General features: G+C 34.6%; 1 protein-coding gene and 1 long non-coding RNA gene across 7 annotated transcripts in view; one reads left to right on the top strand and one right to left on the bottom strand.

The window, feature by feature from the left end:
* LOC145674880 (serine/threonine-protein kinase ICK-like) overlaps window positions 1–11,667 on the top strand; it is a 118,314-nt gene extending 106,647 nt beyond the window's left edge. For all 6 annotated transcript variants that reach the window (XM_081745128.1, XM_081745129.1, XM_081745124.1 and 3 more), the window contains 3 exons: window positions 2,198–2,397; window positions 4,926–5,070; window positions 11,259–11,667. In XM_081745128.1, coding sequence (XP_081601254.1) covers window positions 2,198–2,397; window positions 4,926–5,070; window positions 11,259–11,271 — 358 coding nt within the window. In that variant the 3' untranslated portion in view covers window positions 11,272–11,667. The remainder of the gene's footprint in view (window positions 1–2,197; window positions 2,398–4,925; window positions 5,071–11,258) is intronic.
* Window positions 1–12,203, bottom strand: part of LOC145674881 (uncharacterized) — a 73,710-nt gene that overhangs the window by 41,475 nt on the left and 20,032 nt on the right. The gene's annotated exons all lie outside the window — the stretch shown is intronic.

Raw genomic sequence — 12,203 nt, 5'->3', positions numbered from 1 at the left:
AATACTCGCGGGGCCCTATTTGACTATCCCTTGAAGAAGGGAAAAAATAATAAACTTGATGGTTTTGAAATCAGTTTTGGATGTATCTTTTCGCATTAGAAGTTAATTTCTTACACTTCTGTGATAACACATGCTGAATGATTATATATATATATATATATATATATATATATATATATATATATATATATATATATATATATATATATATATATATATTAGTCTTTCTTACAATGATTATTATGTTTGAATAATTACGTAGCTGGCATAGGAAATGATTTCCTTTGTTCCTTGTGTAATATTAATTCTACGACCATTAAGAAATACATTGAGCTCCCTCGCAGCTATGTAGATAGCGTGCGCGCCTTTGGTACGGGAGACCCGGATTCGATTCCCGGCGGGAGCTCATATGATTAAGCTGTTTACGTTTCATATAGCCTCGGTGCTGAAAGGGACGCTAAACTCAGTTCACAAGAAATGCATTTTCTCCAAACGTAATTTATTGTCAGTAACGTCAGAAAGAGTAGGCTATAATGTTCTATAAGTTTGTTAAAAATAAGATAAAAAGAAAAAGAAAAAAGAGAAAAAAGAAAACATTATTTAATGATCTCATTCGGAGTATATATATTCAAGAGAAATTGTATAGTCACGTTCAGAAAAAAACTAAAATATAGACACAATCAGATGTCACAGAAAACTATTCGAAATCTACTTATCTATTCGAAATAATAATTCCTTTCTATGTGACTGATCTAGAGGGATGTGTAATTTATCAACCGATTGTAAAGTCAGGATTAAATTTCTTATACCAAATGAAACAAAAAATTACAAACTATATGAATAAATCACAGTCTTGTTTATGATTTTCATTACGGAAGAACGGCTGAACCGTTTGAAGTGAATGTTTGAATAGAATTAGTACCTACCTCGGAGTGAGCTTTTGTCGTGTCAGTTTGATTAAAATACTTTCTCTGAGGAGAAGTAGGGGTTGAGTGAAGGGTTCAAAAGAATATATATATGTAGATTTTCTTCTCAGGGGTCCCTTAAGCTACGAAGATGAGATGAACTTCGATATATAAACTTTCCACTTAAAATAATTGCATTTGTGTCCCAGGATTTGCGAACATTCTGCTTCTAAGAGGAAGGGCAATTTCTTTCTCTCCTTTTTTTTTTTTTTTTTTTTTTTTCCTCTTCACATTGAGATCGACGTTGTCTATAATCATCGCAGAGAAATTGCTGTACCGCTTGAAACGAATTTTGGAACACAGTTAAACTACCAACCTCCAATGGGTTTCTATTTTCTTTCATTAAAATTTGGATTCTAAGGGAGGAGAGTTGGTTTAAAATAGGGTATCTCACGATTCCTTCATATTAGGAAGATTAAACACGCTATATAAACGTATTATTAAAACTCAGTAGTCACGTGCTCCTTCCTTTCAGAATATTGTGTTGCTTCTGAGTGGAGAAGGGGGAGCAATTTCTATATTTTAATTTCCCACTCTATTCATAAAATGACGAAAGTGAGGAAACGGTTAAACCTTTTAAAATGAATTTTTGAATATAGTTAGAACTCGGGTTGACCTGTGCTTTTATCAATACATTTGGATTAAAGGGGTAAGGAAAAGAATTTATCTCAAGGAATAACGGCTGCAACGTTTGAAATTAATTTTTGAACATGGTTAGCACTTGGGTTGGGCTTTTATTACTTCAACGCCATTCAAATACGCATTCTTTAAGTAAGTAAATAAATAAAAAAATAAATAATAATAAAAAAACTATTCTCATGCGACCAGTAATTAGAAGTAAGTAAACATGTCCTTTCAGTACAAAGGCTAAAAATTAATTGTTAAAACTGTTTATCTCAATAATTATGGTATTAAAAAATCCAAATAAGTATACACAAATTAACATAAGCTTCGTGTAAAGTTATAAAATCAGATAGTGCCTGTACAACTAATTTTATAAGTTAATCCTAGATACCACAAGCATTTTCGGGATTCAGTCAGTATGTAAAAGCATACCAGCTCGCAAATGTTTATCTACCTATAATAGCTTGTTATAATTTCTTAAAACTACATTTTGTGTACTATATCTTTCGATCCCGGTATTGTAGTAAATTAAAATATTTTGAGATTGAAAACTGCTGTAGTGATCTATGCATATCGCAGTACATAAGAAAACTGTTTATATTTTCTAGGGGAAGGAATGAACTAGTGCCTTCGAATCAAGACTTGTCTTGGAGCAGAGCGGGAAATTACGGAGACAGCCGAGTGACGTCTGGGGCTTTGACTGCGAAACAACATTACCTCACGAGATCTCGTTACGTTGCAGGACAGAGCACGAGGAATGCGTCGTTTGCTGCAATTCCACAAAATAATAATAATATTGCGAATAATGGCAAGTGTAACTTACTAGTCGAATGACCTCTAGTACTGTCATTTACTTCTTATGATAGAAGTCACTTGTGGAAGTAGTAAACTATCTTTACAATAGAGTAATTAAAATACCGTATATTTCTGAGTTCAGGACTTTTAACAAAGGATTACAATATATATATATATATATATATATATATATATATATATATATATATATACGGGGTGTTCTAAAAATGACGCTAACGGACTACAGAGCACTATTCTATAAGTCAAAATAAAGCGATATATATATATATATATATATATATATATATATATATATTGTATACCTTTCGGGTCCTCGTCTAGAAATGCGAATTGCACTGAGGAAACGTCGCAGATAAAGAACCATAGAGTAGATATACCAATCCATCAAATAGTTACATCGATTCTTTCCAGATGGCAGTTAAAGTCAATAGATGGTGAAACTAGCACCATTTATTAACGTAACAATCGATGTAACTGCTTGATAAATTCGCAGAGCGTTGTTAATGGTTCTAGGTTAATTTGCGACGTTGCCACATAGTGAATTTTTAGATTCCCCATAGCGGCTGAAGGAGGCTCCGAAGGGAATACAATTATATAACATTTTCACTTTATTTTGACCTGTAGAATAACGCTCTGTTGTCCGCTGGCGCCATTTTTAGAACATCCGATATATGTACAGCATATATTGGGTATATTTTCAGAACTTAATATCGAACTATATTAAAATCAAATCAAATACAGACTCCCCTTAATTTTTCTGACTGGAAGGGTCCACTAGAGCTTAATGAAAACTTGCGATACAGCTCAGAAAAAAAGGAGGAAAAAGTCGAGAAAGCAAGACGACCCCATATTTTTGGGCACCAAGTTGCGAAAAAAAAAAAAAAAACGTCTTGATAAAAGAAATATACGGATAAATATAAGTTTTTCGGTAAACAAATATTCAGCTTTAGATATTTACTTTTCTTTAATTCAATTTACTAATTTTTTTAGATTTTCAAACTATGCTATGTTGTGTACGTCCGTCTGTCGACAAGTATCAAAGCAAGAATGGTAAGAGAGATGGAGAAGCGGTTCTTTGGAATGATTCAGTGTTCAAAGAATAGGTTCCAGAAACCCTATATACAAACCAGAAACAGTAGAAATTAACACTTTCCAGCTTTAACGTTGATCGCTAAAGTGCAAGAACAGTAATAGATAACTGGAAACGGTCTTTCGCAACCGATTAAGCGTCCATGAATATACTTCCAACCTAATATCTTTACTCAAACCAGAAGTAATAGAAATGTTTCATCACTTTCGGTATGATATTAATTGTAAGTGCAAGAATAGAAATACATATGGAGAAACGGTTTTCTGGAGTCGATTTATTCCCAGAAATAAATCTTGTCATATTCCTTAATCCTTTTAAATTATATCTTTTTTTTTTTTTTTTTAACGATGGGGTAGTATCTTCATTATTCGATTAAAAAAGTACTAATAAAGCTTTTTACTTCGTTTTTTTTTTTTTTTTGTTTTGTTTTCCAGGCCTGGAGGCATTGTAGAACACATTACGTATGGTTTCACGCCGTTCTGCGTCGACACATACGGATTGATTACGTCATAATTTTAAAAAAAATGTTAAGTCTATATTTATTATTTTTTGGCGGGCTTACTTTCACGGGCTAGAAGATCGAAATTTTGCACACACATTTAGTACACCCCTTAGTATTTTTCAGATCTCTGCGTTAAAACGGGAGAGGGGAGGTTCAGAGGGACAAAAAGGTAGAAAAAAGGGTACCATTCACATGTCTGCATCATGTGTCTGAGGGGGGAAGATCGCGAAAGAAGGGATTTTTGGTTTATTTTTTATTTTATTTTATTTTTTATTTTTATTTTATTTTATTTTATTTTATTTTTTATTTTTTTTTTTACCTTTTTGCCCCTTTGCCCTCCTGTGTTAACGTAGAGATCTGAAACAAATCTGAACAATACTAAGGGGTGCACTGAATGTGTGTGTAAAATTTCAATCCTCCAGGTGCAAAAGTAAGTCTGCCAAAAAATAATGAAAATAGGTCTAACATTTTTTTTTAATTTATGACGTATTCACCACTATGTCTCGACACAGAAAGGCGTGAAATCATACGTAACGTGCTCTACAATGACTCCAGGCTTTGAAAAAAAATATTAGTACATTTTTAATCGAATACTAAAAATGCTACCCTATCGAAAAAAAAATAATAAAAAAAAAAAATCACGATATAATTTAAAAGGGTAGCTTTAATGGTAGGTAATGCTTTAAGGGATAGCAAGAAATGACTTTTCGATATAGCTTCAGCGACCTTATTTCTGTATTATAAGTGGAAGTTATACTGTATAGCTACTACGACCAGTGTCAGTATTGAGCTCGCATAGTTTGAAAGTGTATCGAAATTTCAAAATGTGAAACTGAACTCACTTGTAATATGTGATAATTACGTTTTGTGTTTCATCTGTCTGTTAAATTGACAATTTACTTTACTTATAATTCTCCCCCTTTTGCAGCTTTAGATGTGCCAGGAGTAACTGGTTCCCACGTATCTTTAAGGTCAAACATATACAATGCAGGTTCATCGCGTAATGCTCTTGTAGGAGGAGGAGCGCCGAGACCAAGTGCCGGAGTGCATGGAAGAACAGATTGGGCTGCTAAGTAAGTATTCTTTAAATAAATAAATAAATAAATAAATAAATAAGTAAATAAAATTAAAAGAAAACGAACCTGAATTATTTTATAATGCAGCGTGGATCATAAATCACTTGACCATAGAAGTTCTTAATTCAGTAGAAGTATCTGATTTGCTTGAATAATACATTACAGCGTGGTTCGTGATAATAATTTTATGATATAATAATTTTACTTACTTGCAGTTGCTATTCTTGAAGAAAACCTTGCACTTCTAGCTTTCAGGTTTCCCTTACAACCTTGTTCACGAAGGATAAAACAGGGGGAAAAACAATGAAAACATCGGAAAATGTAGAAAAGAACAGACTCACAAGGGTTGGAAAGTGCGAAGAACACTTTATCTTAGCTGCATGTCATACGTCGAATGGTGGTGCAGCACAGTATTGAATTACAGGCTCAATTTATGTATTCTTCTGTTGACATAAAGTTGCTAGCTCATGTTGTGGTGTTTTCGTTTTTATGTCAATCTTTGTATGCACTTTTTAATTGCTGTCTCCCATTCCTTGCTTAACCAATTCTTGTTAGATGGCACTGTGCAACTACATTCACCGTACTTTTTGATCACATCTTGTAGAGCAGGCGTGATTGAATGGAAAACAGTAATTAAAAAATACATACAATATTTGCAACAAAACGAAAATACCAAATTTACTCTTAACCTTCCCTACGTGAACTAAACAGTGCATAAATTGAGCCCGCCATTTCATAGTATGTTGCACCACCAACTGCTCTATCTCAGTTAATCTATTCGTTTTTATTTTTCCCGATGTTAGTATTGTTATTTTCTTCTGGTTTTACCCCCGTGAACAAAACTTTAGGAAAGAAGCGTAAAGCTATGCAGTTTTTTTTTTTTCTTTTTTTAAAGGAATCGCAATGATGAAAGTAAAATGATAATTAAATTTCCTGAGCATGTTAGTGCGTTGCCTGTTACGACACAACTTGTAGTGATTCCATAATCTCGTCTTTATTAAATAATTCATTTCTATTGCATCTCTGTCAGGTGATTATGACCCACCCTATGATGAAATCATTTCGAAAGCCACTCCTGCTCTTACTATCGGTTGCAGTTCTAAATCACGAAAGGAGACTTCGAAGAACTTATTCTTATTTGTCCTTTTCGAACACCGAAACTTATTTTACGAGTCACTCTTTTAAATAACAACTGGCCAGTAAAGGTTCTTGTAACTCACACGAACATACAATTACTAAATACAAACAGAAAAATGTAAAACTTGCGGATAAAAAGACCGTATATTGTATCTAGAATTTTTTCTCACTGTTTCGATGCTCTGTGGCATCTTTATCAGTGTCTTTAACTGCGCTTCTAGACATTTGCAACATGTTGGGTAGGTTCCGTCCTTTCTGTGGAAATCCTTTTCGGGAAAAGTAAATGTATGAAAGATACAAGTTATGGTCTTTTTTTATCTCTAAGTTATAACTACAATTGGCAAGAAAAAATTATAGTCTTGTTCAAAAAAATATGACCACCCACCTCTCTTTAGATAGTTTTGTCCTCTTGTACCTATACCCGTAAGTTTTGTACCCATAAACTTAAGTAAATCAAACATACTGATCTTGTTTAGCTATCAGTGATCTTTATTTCAGTCCAAAATATTGAAAAAATGAAATTAAATTTTTGAGTTTTACGTCCCACGATTATGCCGGTTAGGCTAAAGGAGACGGCGATGATGAGAGATGAATGAAATGGTGGAATGAAGAAAGTGGGAGGAAACGGGAGAACCCCGAGAAAACTCATGCATACGGTGTTTGTCCATTACAAAGTTCACTTGGCGGGAGCAGGGTTTGAACCCGGGACCCCAAGCACCAGAGGTGAACGCTCTACCACTGAGCCACCGCGGCCCCGTCCAAAAATTGAATTGTTGTACGTATGGTTGTGAGAGCAAGACCTTCCAAAGATAGCTGGGTGGCCAGGATTATTTGAACAAGATTGTACAATTAAAATATTTACAAGACATTTCACAAAATATAACGGAACTTCACCTAAGATTACGTAGAATAAATGTTGTAAAATCGTCAATGTTGCCAAGTTTCACACGAAAAGAAGAAATTTTCCTGTGTTTAGTGCCTTTGAGTATAAATATAGAAAAATGCTACTTAAAATTAACGCCGATGAAACTACACTTTTTGACTGAACTATTAATGACACAATCCTAGTTCTTATCAAAGCTTCCTTCCACCTAATTTTTCGTAGTATTTTTGTTTTAATATAACACGATTCCAAAACATTCATGTCGATTTATAAGGTGATTTTGATTTTGTGATAGATTTGAACCGTTTATACGGTGTTTGGACACACCTGGATGTTTGGCTAAGGTGAAAACTACAGAATCTTGATTCTTAGCATCTCTTGTACGTCTTTATTCTAGTATCAGTATTTCTCTCTTAGTCAGACCAAGGTATGAACCGTCACATTGATAGATGACCTCATTAACTCCCGTGTGAATAGGCTTGGGAACAAAATACGTTTTGAAATACGTGAGGTATTTTTGATTGAAATGCGTTTAGTATTTTTGAATATTTATAGGATATTTATAGCTAACATGTAAACCATATTTCTTAGCTCCTTAGTTCAATAATAGTTGTAGCTAAAATGATAAGGAAATCCAAAGATACTTAGGCTTAATAGAGCTGTTTTACTATAGTATACCTGGAGTACATATTTATATTTCCTACTTGATACTACGGTAGCTACCAGTTAATAAACTCATTAAAAAAATATTTCCAGGCTAACTTAACAATTTCTCTTCGTAATTTTTAGAACTTTAAACTATTATTCAGTAACACGGTTTCTATTGTAGAGCTGTTTATTTGGAGTTTCACGTTTCTTCTCAGCAATGAGACTATATGAGACTTGACCTACATTGTAGTAAGGGGTTCGACCTCCCCGCTGATTTAGTGGCGCGTTAGTTTTTGGTGCATGTGATCCCGGGTTCGATTTTCGGTGGGAGAGTGTTAAAATTTGAACGCATTATGATGTATCGGATTCCATCTTAAATTGTTAGGTCCATGCCTCATAATATAGTTTCGGTGACGAAAAGGGGCGCTAAACTTCAACAAATAACAAACAGAATGTGGAGTTCGGAGCACTAGCAATCTCACCAGGGATCGATTTCGGATTTCCCGTACTAGAATGAGAACGGTTTGAATCTCAACTCGAGGAAACTCTGCGTAGAGATATTCATTGTCAGGAATGCCTAGTCATATCATAAATTCTATTATTAAGTTAAGAGTAAACTACAGGCACAGTTATCAGGCTAATGTTTTAATGTTTGGTTTACGAAGATACAGATCTTGTAAACATAGAACACTAATCACTGTTTAAGCTCAGGCCATTCTGTTCTCATGTCAACCTTTTAGATGATGGATAACATGGTTATTTTGAAATGAAATCTTTTAGTTTTACGTCCCATGGTTATGCCGGCTAGGCTAAAAGAGACGGTGATGATGAGAAATGAATGAAAATGGTGGAATGAAATAAGTGGGAAGAAACAGGAGAACCTTGAGAAAACCCACGCACACGGTGTTTGTCCACCACAAAGTTCACTTGACGCGAGCTGGGACCGAACCAAGGACTCCATGCACAGAGGTGAACGCTCTACCACTGAGCCACCGCGGCCAAGATTATTTTGAATAGGGTCATATGATTATTTTGAATTGGGTCATTCTATACAAAATCGTAGAGCTTGTTGAATTACTTGTAGGCTTAGTAGCATTTTCTGTGTTCATGCTGTCAGTCTAAGTCCAAAATGATTTCTTTAATTAATAATAATAATAAAACTCTTAGTCTTTGATAAATTGTTCAGTACAGTATTTTGGAAGCGTGGTGTAGCAGGCTTAGCCTTCTGTGCTCCTCATGTGCCTTTTCTTCATTTGAGACGATAATGTCTCTTTTGAAGTCTTCTGACATTATGCTTGTCATATACATCTTGTTGGTTAGCTTACACAGTTCTGTCTTCTTCGTCCCGTCTTTATGATTTGATCTGGTACGTTATATATTTCTGGAGTTCTTCCATTTAATTTTCTCTAGTTCGTTTTCAGGTTTATATTCCGGAATTGGTGACCCCAGCTTATATTTCTTTCATACATTTCTGCAAGCAAGACTTCCAAGAGTTTTTTCAATGTATTTATCGGTGCATAATACATGATTACTCTACCAGTTCATTTCCATATTTATTCCTGATTGTATCAGAGCATTTTATTCATTCTTGAAACAGCATTTTATCGTTAGACTAACATCATCATTATCTTCATATACTTTCTCCTCATTGCCTTTAATTATATTTCTCCATCTTTCTGCACTTATTCGTTTCTTATTCTTCATTCCTTTGTTTAACAAGTTTCTACACGAATCATCCCAAAAGTAATGCCTCCTCCGCTATGAAACTTTTGTATGAAGGAGGAAAAATTGAAAAGTTTGAGTGAAACAAAATATATATTAGGTACCTAATAAGACTATTCAAAATATTGACCTTAGCTTTTAATAAATTTCAGGCATCTTTCAACTCAGTGTTGAAATTCGCTCTGGAAAAAATTAGAACGTCATTTTTTGACCCATTCATTCACAGTAAATTTCACTTCCTGGAAATGCTGCTCACGAGAGTCTTTTGAGAGGCACATAGTAATGGAAGTTACATGAAATTAATTTAGGACTGTAATGGGGTTGGAACATTACTGCCCACCTCAGTTTGGGAATGGTCTGTAACTTCTCCATTGACTTGTGAGGTCCGGCGTTATGATGATGAGAAAGAACCCTGTCCGGTAGAATGTGATTTCTTTTCCGTTCAATAATAACCCGCAACTCAAGAACTAATATTTCCATAGCATTATCTTTGGAACCAATCAAAGGATAATTCTTGGATAAGTCCAGAATAGTCATTGCTGTTTTCTCTAATCAGTGTGCACGTACTCTATGAGGGGCTGCAGAAAAGTTCATAGTCCGACCTAGAAGGAGTGCACATGGAATGATTATTCTCCATACTCCCCGCGAAGTTCAATACACTTCCTTATACGGTGGTCCAATCTTTGCAGACCAGTTAAAAAAAATCTGAAGATTATTCTTCGCACCACTGTTCCGTAGCACTAATCACTTCCTTAACAGATTCAAAATAGCGTCCTTTCAAGTGTTGTTTGAGGAATAAGTAGTAATCTGACGGAGACAGATCTGGGAAATAAAGAGGATAATCTAGACATTGAAATACTAGATCATGCAATATCAGTTATGTTTGCAGTGCACGATGGACAGGAGCATTGTCCTGAAGGAACAGAATTCTTTTCAATTTTCCGCGCAGTTTGTCTTTCAGTTTCGTGAGTAATGCAGAGTAATACTCTGTATTAAATGTTTGACACCTGGGCAGGTAGTCTAGAGTACGACTCCATCCTTATTCCAGATGAATGATGCTCCCAGCCAACTTCTATTTCTTGAACTTCTTAGGACGAGAAGACCCGAGTGAGATCACTCCATTGACTGTTGTTTCGTTTCAGGATCGTACTGGTACAACCATTGTTTCGTCCATTGTTATTATTCTTGGCAGAAATTGGTGAGTATTGCTGTCAAAAAGGAAGATGACTTCCCTTGATGTCCTCCCTCTTTTATGAATTTGGTCTGGTGAAGATTTTTGGAAATCCATTTTGCCGAGATCTTGTCCATACCCACGTCGTTATTAATTATGCTACCAATGCGTTTCCGATAAATGCTCGCAATCTCTGCCACACGTTTTGGTGAAATTCTGCGATTTCCAACAGTAATGTCATGAATTTCATCCACGATTTCGGGGACAGTCACTGTTTTTCGCCTTCCTACACGTAGAGTATCATCTGTTGAGAAATTGCCACGTTTGAACTGTGCCACCCACATGTTCACCACAGCATATGACGGTGAAATCCAATGTATTTACTATTAAAACCATTCGAGTTCGTAGGACCCAGGATCGGATTAATCCAGTTTCTATTATTTTAAAGAGAAAAATCTGTCCTGGAACTTGAATGATTTGAAACTCAAATAGGGCTCTGGAACGGATTAAATATTATTTTCGGAACACTTTGTGTATATATATATAAAGAGAAAGAGTATATATTGTGTGAAAATTTATGCGCATTTTATCCACTACTAATGAAAGTTTGATGTTTTATTTCAGATACCTCAAATGATACTTGGCCGAGCCTCAAGAGGACAAGATTAAGACTGTGATACCATGTATTTATTTGTACCTTCTGTGTAAAGAGAACATAGTGAATTGTTGTTCATCATTTTGTTGTTTGTATACTATTAGTACAATTTGTAATTATCATAACTTGCACAGTGAGAGAAGGCAAAAGTCAATCAGGAAAGGACCAGGCTGAATTGATACAAAGCCTATTCTCACTTGTAAAGAAAGATCGTCTTTCATCTTCATGTATCAATATACAAATATCAATCATAATTTTGTTTAACAAAAACTATTTTACGTCGCTATAATGCGAAGTGGTTCGTTTTTTAAGAATTTCATCTGTACATACATATTACCATATAGAAAACATCGCTTCACTCATTTTAAGCACCTCATCGTACTGATCAGAAAGGAAAGTATACAAACTGATATGTAATAAGCACTTGGATATTACGAGCACAGGTACGTTATTTACTGTGTAAATAATTTGACAGGACCTGTGATCTAATTAATGAACATACTGAACACGTAAGATGTGATGTATCAGTTGGTGGGTACATTTTGGTTCAAGCACTGATAATTTGCTTGGTTGTAATAACTTTAAGTTATTCATGTGATGGAGAAATAAGATAAGAATTTTGTGTTCCGAGTTCTTGGTTGAACAGAATTATTATTTTCGTCAAACAATTTTTGGAGGTTTCTTTTACTGTGAGGAATTTTATTTACTGTATTTCAAGGGGTTAAAGATAAGCTGTTGGGTTTTATTTTCTATTATTGCGATTCATTTGTGTTATCTGTTGGATTATGCATGCAGTTGCTGCATTATTGTTTCTTAAAACAATAGAGAGGAAGAGAGGGTTCCAGTTTTTGAACTTTGGTCAATTTATATTGTTGAGTTTTTTATTGAGATCAGAATTTCTCTTGGTCAAGAAA

This window comes from Thermobia domestica, chromosome 18 (genome assembly GCF_964235325.1).
Source record: "Thermobia domestica chromosome 18, izTheDome1.hap1.1, whole genome shotgun sequence".
NCBI lineage: Eukaryota > Metazoa > Arthropoda > Insecta > Zygentoma > Lepismatidae > Thermobia > Thermobia domestica.
This window is presented reverse-complemented; position numbering and strand designations above follow the sequence as displayed.